This window comes from Salmo salar, chromosome ssa07 (genome assembly GCF_905237065.1).
Source record: "Salmo salar chromosome ssa07, Ssal_v3.1, whole genome shotgun sequence".
NCBI lineage: Eukaryota > Metazoa > Chordata > Actinopteri > Salmoniformes > Salmonidae > Salmo > Salmo salar.
Window position 1 is genome coordinate 29,889,539 of NC_059448.1, and position 16,869 is coordinate 29,906,407.

The window sequence follows — 16,869 nt, forward strand, 5'->3', positions numbered from 1 at the left end:
GATGAGCAACTGCTAGCTTGGTATCACTATTGTTTCACTTCATTCAGTATGGTTTTACCAGGCTAAGCACTTGCTGCAAACTCCTATGTTTTGGTAGATAGAAGCTTCCTCTAACCACTGATATAGGAGCGGATATTTGTCATTAGCCTACTGGTAAAGGTTAGTGCTCTGGGTTAAGTTATCTGATCCTAGATCTGTGGTTGGGGGAAACTTCTACCTAGAGAGTATCTTACTTGATGAGGATCAACTGATCCAAACTCCTGAAACCCTCTGATTTGGTATAATGGAGCTCTAAGCATTGGAGATTTAAAGGGTGTGGAGATTGGTGAAGCCATTGTTGTTCAATTATGAGCACTGGTTATGGCTGGACCATAGTTACAGAATGAGATCAGTTATCAGCTCTGGGTGAAACATCATGATGTCCAAGATTCCGTTCTAGAACCAGAATGTCCAAGCAAGTGGAAGACGCAACGGAATCCAAAGATGCCCATTCTTGATCTACGCCGAAAAAGTAATGAAAAGTCACACTCAATGGGATATCACTTGTCAAGGCCCTGCAAGATGTCACCTTTATTGTAATAAATGATTGAGAACATTTCCCATCCTGTCCTCCTTGTCAGCGATAAACTTTTAGATGAAAGTGCTTTTGCACACTGTCAACTCCCCCTTTCCCTACAATGTTACATTCACATTAAATGGTGCTACCAAAACTATCTTTGGATAAAGTGGATGATAGCAGTTCATCCTTGCAGTTATTATTACTCAGGGTAGAGAAGAAAGAATCAAAGTTTTGGATTCTGATGATCTGATAGCAGGAAGTAGCTTGTAGCGCTGATGACAAAGAGATTGACCTTGAACACAGTGGCTACAAAACATCTTGAACTGAAAAGAATATGTAGCACATCTTTTGTTTCCTTTGGCACCTATTGTGCCAAAGCATTTCATTTCTCAGTTACCAAACCAGAAACGTTGTTCTTACATCCAGTGCGTCCAACTAAAGTATGACTTTCAACACAACAGTATGGTCATTCAGGATAACGTTATCGAAAGATAATGTGATTATTTATGGAAAGAATATCCTTATTTCTAGACTGATTGATATTGAGATATTGAATGCACATGTCTGTTGCCATACTTGTTGTACTGTATCATTAATATGTGTAATGTAGATGCCTGCAGATGTGGAATTATAGGTAATGTAGTGTTTTTAGGGTGCGTTCTCCCAGCTTCCTGTCTCTCCACTGTTACCATGGTTTCCTCAGCTAGATTCTGGAATCACTCAGAGATAGGCTAGTCTTAAAGGGGACTGTTAAATGTTCAGGTAAAATGTACAGGTAGTGTCGGCCTCAGGTGTGCCCAGTATCTTATTGTTCGCCTTTTATTGGGTCGTATTCGTTAGTGCACACCAGAGCAAAACGTTTTGAAACAAAAACAATTCTATCTTATTTTCCCTCCCCATTTCAGTGCATTTTCTTCCACTTGGTGTGTAGTGAATACGACCCTGGAGTCCCTTTGTCCACTTGTAAGGTCAGAGTCAAACAGTCGTTCCCTTACATTCAGTCCCTTTCCAAGTGTCCATAAGGTCCAATATGGCATTGGTTAATGGAGAAGGGTGAGGATTGGAGTGTTAGTTCGATGATGGGAGAAGTAGGTATAGAACCACAGAGTTTGAGTATGGGACCAGACTTCATTTCCCAAAAGGGGAAAGTAAGAGACACTGAGACCCTCCTCCTCAGTCTCCTTTGAACAACTGAATCAGATAGGTTTTATGGGCCAATATGGCCTTCTAAGGGGATGTGTGATGCCTTCTGGTCGTATCAATTGTGTTATCGGATTGCATAGTGGAAGAGAAGAGATCGGGGTAGCAGGTGACGAGAGAGCTGTAATACATCTGGGTGCAGTTCAAAGAATTACCTAAAGCAGGAATGGGCCATGTTTTTTTTTAGGAACTCAGTCTGGGTCTCAACTTACAGTTGGGAGTTAGAATAGTAGAATACACATGGCGCAGTTTTGAAATGTGGTTGTGCATCAGCAAATTTTCTCTTAAGTCAGTCACTGACAGTCACTCAATCAGCTATGTCAGCTAACAGTTATTTTATAAAAATTGTACTTATGGCCGAACACCGACCAGACATGCAGGGCACATGCCCAGGGGCCTTGACCTCCAGGGGGGCCCAATTGATTTTGTTAGTCACTCTCACTCATTAATCATATTAACATGGCATAAGTCATGGCAAAATGTGTAGATTTGCAGGAAATTCGTTTTAAAACTGCAAAAATGTATCTCCACTTCATGGCCAAATGGATAGAATTGCAAGAAATTAGCTGTAAAACTGCAAATTCTTATCTCTGCCTCTTGGCAAAATGAGTAGAATTGCTTGAATTTGTTATGAAATGGCACACCTTTTCCCTCCGCACCATGGCAAAATGTGTAGAATTGCAGGAAATGTACTTTTTTCTCTCCTCCGTCAAGACGGGGGCCAGTAAAATGTTTTACATGTGAGGTAGGGGGATGCCAACCAAATCTCGCTTAACGCCACCAAAAGGCTAGGGACGGCCCTAGCTACTGGTATAATGCATTTAGTTAAAACAGTTAAGTAGTTTAACTGCACAAATAGATTGATTGTACAAATCAGAGACAGGTGTGGGTATGGATGTGGGTACACAGACCCGTGAGCCACTGCGGCCCCTCATGATGAGTTCAGATTTTTTGTGGCCCCCACCCCCATCAAAGTTGCCCATCCCTGACCTAAAGGGAAACCAGGTATTAACCAGGTGTTTGTAGGGAAGGGATCCATCATCCATCCAGATAGCAGATCACTCTGAAAAGTGGACACCTTTGAGGACCATGGAGGATCAAATGAAAACCAGGCAGGGATCTAGTTGTGGGTGGGATCCCTCCATTCAGATGCAGATCAGTAGAGGCAAATGGCTAGACTAGATAGCTGAAATTGATCTGGGTGCAAGTTCAGGAGGACCTAAGGGAAACCAGACTCGAGTCAGGGATCTAGTTGGATCTAGTAGATCCCTCTAGATCAGCAGAGGCAGCGTCGGTCGCTCTTGGTGACCTCCTCGGAGGAGTGGACCACGTTGGGAACGAAGCCGCTCTTCACCCCCTCCCAGCCCTCCTGGATAGTGATGTCACCGCTCTTCACCTAGGGTGAAGATACCAAGGTTAGAAGGGACAATGTTGTATTCACATGCGAGCCTGGTCCCAGATCTGTTTGTGCAATCATATCAACTCCTTGTCACTCATTGTCATGCCAAATGTCATGTTTGCCATGGCAAGGAGTTGACATGATAGCACAAACAGATCTGGGACCAGACTATTCACATGCAGAACATTTTGATAATAAACAAATTCATTGGCCCAGCTGTTGCCATTGCTAAGCTAGCCAAAGATTGTACAGGACTCAATTTTAATTCTTGACTCAAACATTGTATCTTCAACCTAGAGCTCCTCACCAGCTGAAAGATGTCCCTGGTCAGCTCCGTGAAGGCGTGCTCCACGTTTATGGCGTCGCGGGCCGAAGTTTCTACGTAACGCATCCCATAGGCGCCGGCGAGTTTCTCAGCCTCCTGACGAGTTACCTGGAGAGGTAAACATGATAGTTTTATCTGTTTATATGGAAATGTGTTGTGCATTACTTATAATATCATTAGTAAAGGTAGGGGGGAAAATGTATTTATTTCAATGCTCAATCAAACACACACACATCCTACCTACCCCCCTCCACACATACACGTAAACTACTGCAATCTGATAGGCTACCTGGCGCTGAGGCTCCAGGTCACACTTGTGGCCGACCAATAGGAACACAATGCTGTGTGGTTGGACGTGGCTCCGGGCCTCCTCTAGCCAATCATGAACATTCTGGAAGGAACGGCGGTTTGTGATGTCAAACAGGAGGAGCCCGCCCACTGAGTTACGATAGTAGGCTCTGGTGATGGACCTGGAAGAGGGGAGGAGAGAGGGATGGGAGGGTGTTTATGTTAGGAGGAGATGAGAAAGGGAATAGGGAGAGATAGACAGGAAGTAGAGGAATGAGAGGAGAGAGAGAATTGAGAGTGTGTTAGAAGGAGAGGGGAGACGTAGTGTTATAATATTGTTGGGAGGGAGAGAGAGAAATAAAAATAGATATGTGTTGGGAGGCGAGACAAAAGTAGCAAGCAACAGATGTGAAAGTGAGAAAGGGGGAGGAGAGTGTGTAGTTAGGGAGAGAGAAAGTTTGGCAGAAAAGAGGGAGAGAATGTGAGAGAAGGAAGGAGGGAGAACATAAAGGGGGAAAGAAGTGAGAGGAGGGATATGACAGACATGCGAGTTGTGGGTGATGAGGAGGGAGGGAGGGAGGGAGGGAGGGAGGGAGAGGCAATGAAAGAATGGAAGAAGAGGAAGACAGAAAGAGAGGATGAAGATAGGAGGACAGTGGTAAAATACATATTCAAAGGAAATAAAGAACCAGTTTAAATGAATCACAGACAAAAGAGCAGGGAATGATGAGGGATTATGATGGAACGCTGACCAAGCAAGGGTGTGTGACCAAGCAAGGGTGTATGTGTGTTTTAAAGGCTGTTAACTATTTCAATATGTAAAATAAATGTTTATCTATGAAAAGGGACTCCTGCATACTTGTTTTTCACTTTTTAGAAACTAAACTATTTATAGGCCTATTCTAACTGTGTCACTGATGTTCCAAAGTGTAAATATTGATGTAGACTAACCTTTGTACCTTATGCACTGTTTCAATAAGGCACCTTTGAATAGTCAAACAACAATATCAGTAGTGACATGACAAAAACTGTGTCTGGCAGTTTAGACCTTGGTGCAAATGGCAATTGTGGGCTATCCTATCCTTTGATATCCTTGTATATACTTTGATCAACAATTATGAATGATAGCTTAATAGAAGGCTCTGAATTAAAATGATATATACATTTCATGGTTTGGCCAGCTGGACAAGAAGCATCCTTGATAAACAAGAGCAAGCAAGCATGATGGATTATACCGAAAGCACAGTTTATGCATAATCATCTGTTTGACAGTCCCCCCCCAATACCTGAAGCGCTCCTGTCCCGCGGTATCCCAGATCTGTAGCTTGATGCGTTTCCCTGGCTCGATCTCCACCAGGCGAGAGAAGAAATCCACTCCGACCGTCGGGTCACTCACCTGGGCAAACCTTCCCTCCGTGAACCGCCGGATCAGGCACGATTTCCCCACCGTCGAGTCCCCAATGACGATGAGTCTGAACTGGTACAACCATATCGCCTCCATGGTGACTGCTGTCTAGCTTCTGTTCGTGGAATTGTGGTCGGATGGAACACACGCACAGGCACACACACCGCGAGACACAGACACATGCAGGGACACACACACAGCGCAAAAGCCTGAGTCAGTTAACCCATAACAACAGTGCTTTCAGAGGCTAGATAGCCTCGGGCGCCCTGGTGAAAGCCTGTGAGAGAGACTTCGCAGACAAGAGGGGCAGCTATAACGGAGATTTCAATTGGTTACTGCACTCCCTCCTCCACAACACCGTAGCTTGGCTTCCCAACAGAGCGCAGCCCCTGAATGATAACGAGGCCTTTGGATAGAGCACAACACCACTACTCTTTGTGCCCTTGTTTTGTGTCTAAATTCCCTTTGGTGGCAAGAAAAAAGGCACTTCTCTTCTGGATTTGACTATGGCTTTGATCTAGGCCTAAGCCCTCCTGCGGTGGTACAATGCCTATTATAGTCCACATGTTTAATTACAAGCATGTGACTATTGGAAATTCGCTTTAGCCTATATTGGCCAACTTTCAAGTCACTTGATTGTGGCAGCTATTTGATAGCCTGTGTTTTACGTTAGGCTACGAATAAAGCCCTATTGAACTTCCCTTTAGGAAGAATTCAGTTATTCCATTCTATTTGTAGCCAGTGGCACTTAGGTCAGTTTAAATACTCTATTCTATAATCTATTATTTTCTATTCTATTCCATATTCTATAGACCTATGCTTATTTAAAACCCTACAATGCAAGGATTTATTATGGTATTGCATTCCATGCACAGGCCTGGTTATGCAGTCATCAGACTGCCTCCAGTGACATCTAGGCACACCGCCACTAACTCACTCTGGCTGGCCAGGAATCACACAGTCAGCTTGGTATGCAAACACAACCGTGGACAAACAGATCCCCTAAATAATACCTGGAATATCCACCCCCCATAGCTGTTGCCTGAGACCGGATATAGGCTTCAGCTAGGGTCTCTGGAGCATTGACATGGACAGTAGCCTTGGCTAGATTGTACCCTATTATGGTAACTACTGGTCACCATAATGTCTATTGTGTTGTACACCGTGGATATTTCACATCAGGTGCTTTTGGATTAAATATCAAATGATTTATTCCAGATTCAATGAATAGACCCCTCCATTTTGCCTTATGGTAGGATCATTGCTTATTTTAGTCTTACAGGCATCATTTCACCTGATATGTCAGTAATGGTACATGGAATGGAGAACAGTAGAATAGAATCTCCACGATTATTTGATGCAGAAGTGCATTAGACAACATCACTTCTGTCGCTCTCACAATAGGCTTTCAAGGCCAAGTAGTGTCGCTTTTCTTATTTCTCGCACCATTATCCTCAAATAAGAAGGCCTTATATAGTTCACATTTGCTAGAAAGGCCTATTGCCTAAGAGAGAACGAAATGGTTTCATCTTACGTGGTTTGGTTGCGCGGCTCAGAACCCGATTGCTGCAGGTTCCATTGCATTGAGAAGCTTTCGTAGAACAAACGCCAGAAAGAACGTCTCACAGCAACGCATGAAGAGCAGTTTACAATTGCCCTGCGGAAATCTGCTAACGGGTCTCCGTTGTGATGTCTTTATAACGGTCTATTAATGACTCCCTAGAAAAATTCACAGCACGCTTTACTCCCCAGAACGCTATCATTTGTGAATGATAGCCTAGGTCTACACTGTTGTTTTAAAATCACACAACTGTAAAATGTGATAGACCTATGGCTAAATACTGAAGGTTAGTTTTGTTTTCACACCTCTCCTTATCTCGTTTTGTGTTTTTGAAGGAAGCTAAACGAAATAAATGTTGCTGCTGATGAAATGGCAGCGGGAGCAGCAACATCACATACCCTGACTCATTCCACCGCCCAGCCCGCATCAGCACCTCTACTACCGTAAACATCAATATCGACGCGCACAATCACTTTATCCGCATATCTAGAAAAAAAACACAGCGACACAAAAACTGTGTTAATAAAACTATTAGAGACGTAACATGTAGATCAATGTCCTTGTTCTTAAGTCGTTTTATGAAATGTAATTCATTTGACCTATCGGCTACCATTTTTGGTAGGTTATTGAAAGAACCTCTCACCAATAGGCTTTTATAGCCTATCCATCAATATTAGTAAGCTAAAAGGCAAACATTTGGATAGGGCCAATGACACTAAATATTCAAGTTTTAGACCCTATATACTGCGTACCAGACATTAAACATATTTTGGACTTTAACTGATATAACTGTTCATAATCGTGCGTGTAAAATTGACAATATTGTATGCGCGTAAAGATACATAATCATGTATGTTTGGTTACCAACAGCTGCTTGTGCGTTGATCCGGATACAGTGTATCAAATACGCTAGATATGTAGTTCGTTTCCTTTCCCCCAGCAGCAAAGTGGTGGACAGAAAGTACAGTGAAGTATTGACTTACTGTATGTACACAACTTTATCAGTAAACTAAAGGGCTGTGGTTGCCTAATCTCCAAACAGCTGACGGGCAGAAACTTCATGCGCAGATTAATGGCAACGGCTTCCAGACGAGATATGCGCTCACACACACCGTAGACTGTTTGACCAAAATTGACAGTTTGTGGATGACTTTGCGCTGACTACTCTTTTTAGAAGTTCTAATTTTTTGCTCTGGATGGAATGAAGGTTGGGTGGGAGAAAGAACGAGAAAGAAATAATGAACGTTTGGTAAGAGAGAAGGGTCGCCTAAAGGATACATTGCATGAAGTGAACTCGGATATAAGGACGTGTATGGAATAGAACAACTGCAAGAAAGGAAGACCATTTCGGAATATTTTTGCGCATGCACATTTTGAATAAAAGAGGGGGAAGTTCCTCTTATTTTCTGTCTTCATCAATTCATGAATATTGTTTTCTCTTGCTACTAAGATGTTGATAACTATTCACCTTTGACATACAGGCAACTTCAGGTAACGGGAAAAGAGAGCTGCTGAAAAGTGGACCCATATGAAATAGAAAACTGAAAAAAGAGGACACTGACTTTTGTAATATTATTTTCACATAGAATATTACATTCTATGTGAACAACTAAGTTGTAGCCTATCTTTTTTTTATGTCAAGCCATAACCCAACCATGCAGCAGGAACGCTTGCTGAAGGTTCTAGTCATCGGTGACCTGGGGGTCGGGAAGACATCCATAATAAAGCGTTATGTCCATCAGATATTCTCCCAACATTACAGAGCCACCGTCGGAGTCGACTTCGCCTTCAAACTCCTCAACTGGGATCACAAGACGGTCGTGCGACTGCAGCTGTGGGACATCGCAGGTTGGTAAACTAATTACGGGTAATCTACTTCGACAGCTCGCCTACCTTTACTTTCATAACTGTTATATTTTATTTGATACACAAGTTTAAAATATTTCAAAAATATGTCACGCACATGGTATGGTGTCGATAATAGTGGAACATCGCCAGTTGGTAAACTAATTACGCATAGAATAAGCGTAGGCCTACGGTAGGAACACACACACATTTTGTAATAGTAGTAGCTTAACCAACATATTATTGAGCCTCTCTATATTTCACATGACCTGATAATCGACATATAACTGACATGTCCTGACATACACTGTGCTATAAAACAGTGTAATCGTGTGAGTGTTTGTGTACGTGTGCGTGCATGCCTGGCTGTGTGTGTGTATGTGTGTGGACTTTAGCCCGTTAGTCAATGCACATGCACTAGACATTTTAAAACTCGCAAACATCGCACCGAATGTGGATCTAGCGTTTGTCTGCTGATCGTTAAGCGTTTCATTTTTCAAATCGGGGCGCACTCGGTTCGCAAATGACGTTCAGAGGTAGGAAGTACTCTCGGCCAGCAAACGCTATGGGTGTGTCTGAGCCCTTATGGTGCTGTATCTCTAAACTGTCAGCAGACTTTTCCTCCGTATCATCTCAACCGTAGATAATGACATCATCACACCATGAATCTTCAAAATTGCAAAGGAAATGGGGAGGGAGGGAGGGGGGTTTCGCCTGTCCACTGTGCCCAGGTTAATGAAACCACAATGTTGACAAAAAGGCCTCCAAAAAAGTAAATTAATTCTTACAGCCAAATAATAATACATAATAGATCAATCATTTCGTTTTTACATATACATATATTTCATATCAATATTAATTGAATCCAAGTTTTTCTCATAATAGTATAAACAAGTGTCATTAATCACCCACTATCTGGTTCATAATAATGGACTATTCCACCCTGAGACAGTCCCCATTCATTGTTTCACATGATATGATTGCAAACATGACATTCATTGAAATTAAGCTGCAACAATGAAGCGCGTTCAGCGCAGGGCAGAGAAAGGAAAAAGAAGCCCACGTATCTGATGCTGTCTGGCCAAAAACAGAATGGCATGTCATACTCTTTTTGGCCAGACACAGCATCAGATGCATGGGGTACATACAGACAAAGGGGCGCTGTTTCGCTCACTTGAATGCTTTCTCCGGTGAGATAGTTTCAACCACTTGCGAATTGAAGGAAAGTTGAAGGGTGCACTGTTCAGATGCTGGAATTATTTTTGGATGAACGTGCGAAGGTAACCTAATTTTTGAAGTGGTTTGTTTGACAATAAGATGAAAACATCATGACTGGTTGTGTTCATGGCACATTAACAGGTTTTATTTTTACAGTTAAATTAAAGGCCTCAGACTGGCCTCTTGCTGATCTAGGATCAGGTTCACCCCTATCCATTGAGTCTTATTAATTAAGACAATGCATGTAGGCAGTGGAAAGACAGAGATAGACATTGTAGGAGAACATAGCAGGAAAACCAGTGTGATGGTATTTACACAATGCATGCTGGCTATTGGCAGTAACAACCAGTGATATTTCAAACTATATGCTGTACGTTATGTGTTGTTGTTAGAAAGACCCTGTTCTCTCTCTCTCTCTCTCATGGTTATTGACTGGTGTATTACAGTCATGTGAGAGAGGTTAACTTCCAGGAGAAATGCCATTTATATGTCAACACTCAAACACACGCACATATAGATATACACACATACACTTGACATTTCTCAACACTTTGGAGTATCGCTTTGCTTCTTAAGTCACTTTATTGACAAATATTCATTGTTGTTATGTTGTTGATTTAGATGATATAGATGTTGTTGTTGGTGCTGTTGTTGTTATATCATTGTTGTTGTTGTGTTTCCCCAGGCCAGGAGCGCTATGGCAACATGACGCGGGTTTACTACCGCGAGGCTGTAGGAGCGTTGGTGATCTTTGACATGACGCGGGCCTCTACCTTCCAGGCTGTCCTCAAGTGGAAGGGAGACCTGGACTCCAAGGTAAGAGATACATTAATATTTTAACATGCTTAGAACTAGTCATAATGAATTATACATGCAGGTTGTACTATACAGTGAGGTGGTAGTGAGTGCCTGTACCCTGAGTGGCTCAACTAGTATTATCCTCCTTCAAATAAAACATCTCCACCGTTGTTTACATTTCATGAAGACTTTAAAAATATATATTCTTTACATTTGTTAAGATCCTTCTCTCCTCTCTCTCCTCTCATCCATCTCACCCCTCACTCCCATTTTCTCTATATTTCCTTGACCTTATATCTTTCTTCCCCATTTTCCTCTCCAACCCCCCCTCTCTCCCTCACCCCACACCCCTCCCAGGTTGCTCTGGGTAATGGGAGGCCAGTTCCGGCCGTCTTATTGGGTAATAAATGTGACCAGCTGAGTACGGGTCTCTGTTCCAAACTGCCCAAACTGGAGAACTTCACTAGAGACCACGGCTTTGTAGGGTGGTACGAGACCTCCGCCAAGGTGAGGGGTGTGTGTGTGTGTGAGAGAGAGCAAGATCATGGTTTCGTAGGGTGGTAAGAGGTCAAGGGTCACGACATGGGGTTGCTGCATAGAGAGGGATGGGTCTCTATTGTTGCTGTATGTAGTGTATATCAGGGGATACAAGCTTTGTGTTTGGAAATGTTAAGAGACGTTGTGTGTTAGCAGACAATGTTTTGCGTGTATGAGTTGCTTTCTGGAATGTAAAAAGTGTCATTATACTTACTTACTGCTAGCTGAGTGAGGGATTGTGTCTGTGCATATAAATCCTTTTTTTCTTCCCATTCTCTTGTTCTCTCTGTCCCTCACCCCCTCTCTTTCTCATGTTATGTCTCTCTCACACATACTCACATCTCTCTCTCTTTGCCCTTCCATTCTTTCCCCCTCTCTCCCCTCTCCCACCACTCTTAGGACAACACCAACATCGACGCGGCCATCATGTGTTTGGTAGAGAGCATCATGGCTGTAGAAGAGGAGAGGCCGCCAGCTGGAGATCCTAGGGACCCTAGCGTCCTGGTCTTACCACACTTTGACTACAATAGGACAGGGATGGCTGGACTGCCTGGGTGCGATGGGTGTAAAAAGCGACCTCTGCCTGGCCGAATGGAGATGGGGGATATTTGAGGGATGAGAGACGGGGAGTGATGGGGGGGGAAGGAGTGGAGGAGAGAGGATAGGGAGCTAACTAGTTGTGATGGGTGTAATAAATTAACTCTGTCAGGCCAGAGGGACATGGGCGATATCTGAAGGGGGGATGGAGGGAGAGAGAAAGACAGCGGCTTTTGACTCCAACATGCTAGGATGGAAGGGGACTGAGGGGGAGAGATGAAGGAAGAGATGGGAAGGAGTAGGGGATAGAGAGAGAGGGGGATGGAAAATATAGTGTGTGTAAAAGAGAGAGCGATAGTAGCATGATACTTTAGATATGGATGGACTGCTACTAAGGGTCATGTGAGCTGAGCCTGGATGACATGAGAGATCTAATCACATCACAGTGGAGGACAGAAGCATCCACATCGGCAAGGAAACAGCTGTGATGTTATCAATAGCGTTGCTGTTGCAACACACTCATCACGAAGGCTGCTTTCGTAAATTCACTCTGGCCATCTACTCCGATTTCAGAGTACTCTCATCTGAGTGTGTCAGAGCGCAGAACAACTGATGAATTTACGAACATGCAACACCCGTTGAAGAAGACCGGTGTCAATAAAAGTCTGCAAAAGAACGTCATTCAATTGTTGCCAGGGGCACAGTTACACTCACTAACGCTCTAGATAACATGAAAACAGCCTAACCAGCTCTGCTAGGGCAAGTAAAATGGCCAGTGAGGTGTTCTCTCATATGTGTCTGGAAGTAGCTAGTGAGCTAGCCAACTTTAGCCAGTTAGCTTGGGTGCTTGATTGCTGTTGCGAGGTCAGAACACTCGGATCAACCCTTCTTCTCGGGCCAGAGCGTCCAGTATGCACTCTGAACGCTCCGAGAGCAAAAACGCTCTGAATTTACAAACAGACAATCTGACAATGCTCTGAATTTACAAATGACCCAGAGCGTACCATGACACACTGGAGGCAATTTATGAACACACCCATAGTGAAAAAGAGACAGTGTCGTTCTATACCAAAATAAGATATACTATCTTCTGTCTGTATGTGTGCTTGTGTATTTAGTTATAACCATCAACATTAAACTTCTGCCTCTACACAGCTTTGTAAAGTATAATTCATGTTCAACAAGCTATGGCCAGGTCACACCCATTAACCAACAGCTTGAGAATGATGCTAAAGCTTACTGAATGCTTCCCAGTCGAAACAGTTTGGACCTGTCTCCTCCCCTTCATCTAAACTGATTGAAATGGATTTACAAGTGACATCAATAAGGGATCATAGCTTTCACTTGGATTCACCTGGTCAGTCTACAGTACGTCATGGAAAGAGCAGGTGTTCTTAATGTTTTGTATACTCGGGAATATATTATGCAACATTTTGTGGCGTTTTTGTTCGTTTTGGTGTTCGGCAGTGTTCGGAAGGTTTTTTTCCGTTGTCTACGCCCCTTTGTCTGCGATTGGTCAACAGTAGGGATTCCTCAATGAAGTCTTTGTTGTCAATCAATGACAAACAACTAGTTTTCATGCAAATCTTTTCACTTGAGAAAAACTGCACCAAATATCTTAGTTAGTTGTCAAATTGGGCGACTAAGACCTCAGCAAAAATGTAAACATTTGACAGATTTCGTGATTTATCTTAAATTGATTTTTACTATTTTGAGGAAGTGTTACTGTATGTTGTTGTTACGGTGTATCAAAAGAGGGTCAAACAGTAATATTTTGAAGCAAATATCATTTTAAGGGAGTATGTTAGGCACAGACGTTCACTTCGCCTAGCTGAATTCTGCTAGGAGCAAACCAACCTAGCATGCGAACGCCTTTAGTCTGTGATAATGAAATCGGGAGGATGAAAGGTGTAAGTTAGTCTGTGTCTCAAATTGCACCCTATTCAGCAGTAGTGATAGGGATTTTTTTTATACAGTTACATATCACAATATTATTTTGGACGATATATCGATACTTAAATTGTCTCCAAGTATGGATTTTTAAATTTATTTTTACTAGGTAGCGTTCGCTAACGTTACTCAGCTGTACCTGCACCAAAATGACGGTATTTTTAATCCAATAGATTTTTCTCCATCTTCTTTTTAAATAGTGAGACATGTTTTCAGCACTTACTTCCATGACTGATCAAAACAAATGTTAGTATGCGCTCTCTTGCATCTCTGCAGCAGACATATGTTTAAAACATCAAATAGCAATTACAATTTTTTTTTTTTAAATCGCAGTATCAAATCGCAATACATATAGAATAGTGAGAATCGCAATACATATCTTATCGACACCTAAGTATCATGAAAATATCATATTGTGAGGTCCCTGGCAATTCCCAGCCCTATTCAGTAGTGCAGTATGTAGGGAATGGGGTGCCATTTGAGACAACCTTAGTTAACACATGTGCCTTCAGAAAGTATTCACACCCCTTGACTTTTTCCACATTTTGTTGTCTTACAGCCTGAATTTAAAATGTATTACATTTAGATTTTGTGTCACTGGATGACACCCCATAATGTCAAAGTGGAATACATCTTTTTGAATTTTTTACAATTAATAAAAAGGAAAAGCTGAAATGTCTTATGTTAATAAGTGTTCAACCCCTTTGCTATGGCAAGCCTGAAAAGTTCAGGAGTAAAAATGTGCTTAACAAGTCACATAATAAGTTTGATGGACTCACTGTGTGCAATAATAGTGTTTAACATGATTTCTTTATGAATACCTCATCTCTGTACCCCACACGTACAATTATCTGTAAGGTCCCTCAGTCGAGCAGTGAATTTCAAACACAGATTCAACCACAAAGACCAGGAAGATTTTTCAATGCCTCGCAAAGAAGAGCACCTATTGGTAGATGGGTAAAAATAAAGAAAGCAGATATTGAATATCCCTTTGAGCGTGGTGAAGTTATTAATTATACTTTGAATGGTATATCAATACACCCAGTCACTGAAAGATACAGGCGTCTTTCCTAACTCTGTTGCCGGAGAGGAAGGAAACCACTCAGGGATTTCACCATGAGGCCAATGGTGACTTTAAAACAGTCAGAGCTGAATGGCTGTGATAAGAGAAAACTGAAGATGGATCAACAACATTGTAGTTACTCCACAATACTAACCTAAATCAGAGTGAAAAGATGGAAGCCTGTACAGAATAAAAAATTACAAAACATGCACCCTGTTTGTGATAAGGCACTAAAGTAAAATGGCAAGAAATGTGGCAAAGAAATTCACTTTATGTCCTGAATACATAAAAAAGCATTATGTTTGGGGCAAATACAACACATCACTGAGTACCACTTTTCATATTTTCAAGCATGGTGGTGGCTGCATCATGTTATGGGTATGTTGTCATCGGCAAGGACTAGGGAGTTAAGGATGAAAAGAAACAGAATAGAGCTAAGCACAGGCAAAATCCTGGAGGAAAACCTGGTTCAGTCTGTTTTCCAACAGACACTGGGGGAAAAATTCACCTTTCAGCAGGACAATAACCTAAAACACAAGGCCAAATATACACTGGAGATGCTTACCAAGACGACATTGAATGTTACAGCTTTGACTTAAATCGGCTTGAAAATCTGTGGCAAGACATGAAAATGGCTGTCTAGAAATTATCAACAACTAACTTGAAGAATTTTAAAAAGAGTAATGTGCAAATATTGTACAATCCAGGTGTGAAAAGCTCTTTGAGACTTACCCAGAAAGACTCACAGCTGTAATCGCCACCAAAGGTGATTCTATTGACTCGGGTGTGAATACTTATGTAATTGAGATATTTATGTATTTAATTTTCAATAGAATTTCTGAAAATATGTTTTCACTTTGTCATTATGGGGTAATGTTTGTAGATAGGTTAGAAAAATAATCAATTTGTAATATACACAAGGAGAGACAGAGAGCTGGTTTCAAGCGCAGGGCGCAGCAGGTGCTTATTGCAAAGGACCACAGTAGGAGGCTGGTAGCTGGGTCCAGGAGCAGGCAGAAGGTCATACACGGGAGTCCAAAAGGGCAACAGTAGAGGCAGGGACAAGGCTAGTAACATAGTCCGGGAGATTAGGCAATAGGTAGATAACAGGAAATACGATAGGCTAAAGTACAGGCAGGGAATAGGCAAAAAGCCATTGTTAGTGAGGCAGGCAAAAACTATCATACACGGGAAGAGTAACTCACGGGAAAACCAGCGCTCTGACAGCCATGTCACAAAACAAACAATACCTCTCAGTGATGGGGTGCAAAGAACTGAACTAAATAGTGTGTGATAATGACATACAGGTGTGTGAACAGGTGATCAGATTTCAGGTGATTGTGATCTGGAGAGTGAGCTGCGTTCAGGGGATGTAGGTGTTTGAGGGTGTGAGTTGGAAGCAGACTTTACACAACTGAATCCATTTGGAATTCAGGCTGTAAGACAACAAAATGAGGAATAAGTCAAGGGGTACCAAAACATTTCTGCAACATTGAAGGTCCCCAAGAACACAGTGGCCTCCATCATTTTTAAATGGAAGAAGCTTGGAGCCAACAAGACTCTTCCTAGATCTCGCCGCCCGGCTAAACTGAGCAATCGGGAGAGAAGGGCCTGGACAGAGCTCTAAACTTCCTCTGTGGAGATGGGAGAACCTTCCAGAAGGACAGCCATCTCTGCAGCACTCCACCAATCAGGCCTTCATGGTAGAGTGGCCACACGGAAGCCACTCCTCAATAAAAGGCACATGACAGCCCCCTTGGAGTTTGCCAAAAGGCACCTAAAGACTCTCAGACCATGGGAAACAAGATTCTCTGGTCTGATGAAACCAAGATTGAACTCTTTGGCCTGTATGCCAAGCATCACGTCTGGAGGAAACTTGGCACCATCCTTACGATGAAGCATGGTGGTGGCAGCATCATGCTGTGAGGATGATATTCAGTGGCAGGGACTGGGAGACTAGTCAGGGTTGAGGCAAAGATGAACAGAGCAAAGTACAGCGAGATCCTTGATGAAAACCTCTTCCAGAGCAGTCAGGACCTCAGACTGGGGTGAAGGTTCACCTTCCAACAGGACAATGACCCTAAGCACACAGCCAAGACAATGCAGGAGTGGCTTCGGGACAAGTCTCTGAATGTCCTTGAGTTGCCCAGCCAGAGCCCGATCGAACATCTCTGGATAGATCTG

General features: G+C 42.6%; 2 protein-coding genes across 2 annotated transcripts; one reads left to right on the forward strand and one right to left on the reverse strand.

Moving 5' to 3' along the window:
- Positions 1-539: 539 nt before the first annotated feature.
- rab39bb (RAB39B, member RAS oncogene family b) lies at positions 540-7,145 on the reverse strand. Its single transcript, XM_014207422.2, has 5 exons — positions 6,711-7,145; positions 5,058-5,291; positions 3,773-3,953; positions 3,466-3,591; positions 540-3,155 (listed from the first exon to the last, which is right to left on the reverse strand). Exons 2-5 carry the CDS (start codon positions 5,270-5,272, stop codon positions 3,036-3,038), a joined length of 642 nt encoding a protein of 213 aa, XP_014062897.1. The 5' UTR covers positions 5,273-5,291; positions 6,711-7,145; the 3' UTR covers positions 540-3,035.
- A 557-nt stretch (positions 7,146-7,702) lies between these two features.
- LOC106609055 (ras-related protein Rab-38) lies at positions 7,703-12,824 on the forward strand. Its single transcript, XM_014207417.2, has 4 exons — positions 7,703-8,585; positions 10,486-10,616; positions 10,956-11,105; positions 11,535-12,824. The coding sequence occupies exons 1-4, from the start codon at positions 8,372-8,374 to the stop codon at positions 11,745-11,747; spliced, it is 708 nt and encodes a 235-aa protein (XP_014062892.2). The 5' UTR covers positions 7,703-8,371; the 3' UTR covers positions 11,748-12,824.
- Positions 12,825-16,869: the final 4,045 nt, after the last annotated feature.

Bases quoted from the DNA above. Each gene is read 5' to 3' on its own strand.
- LOC106609055 (XM_014207417.2), top strand. From the start codon at position 8,372: ATGTCAAGCCATAACCCAACCATGCAGCAGGAACGCTTGCTGAAGGTT. The intron at 8,586-10,485 runs GTTGGTAAACTA...GTGTTTCCCCAG, and splicing joins GCAGCTGTGGGACATCGCAG to GCCAGGAGCGCTATGGCAAC. The intron at 11,106-11,534 runs GTGAGGGGTGTG...CACCACTCTTAG, and splicing joins GGTACGAGACCTCCGCCAAG to GACAACACCAACATCGACGC.
- rab39bb (XM_014207422.2), bottom strand. From the start codon at position 5,272: ATGGAGGCGATATGGTTGTACCAGTTCAGACTCATCGTCATTGGGGAC. The intron at 3,592-3,772 runs GTAGCCTATCAG...TTACCTCTCCAG, and splicing joins ACCTGGAGCCTCAGCGCCAG to GTAACTCGTCAGGAGGCTGA. The intron at 3,156-3,465 runs GTGAGGAGCTCT...TCTTCACCCTAG, and splicing joins CCAGGGACATCTTTCAGCTG to GTGAAGAGCGGTGACATCAC.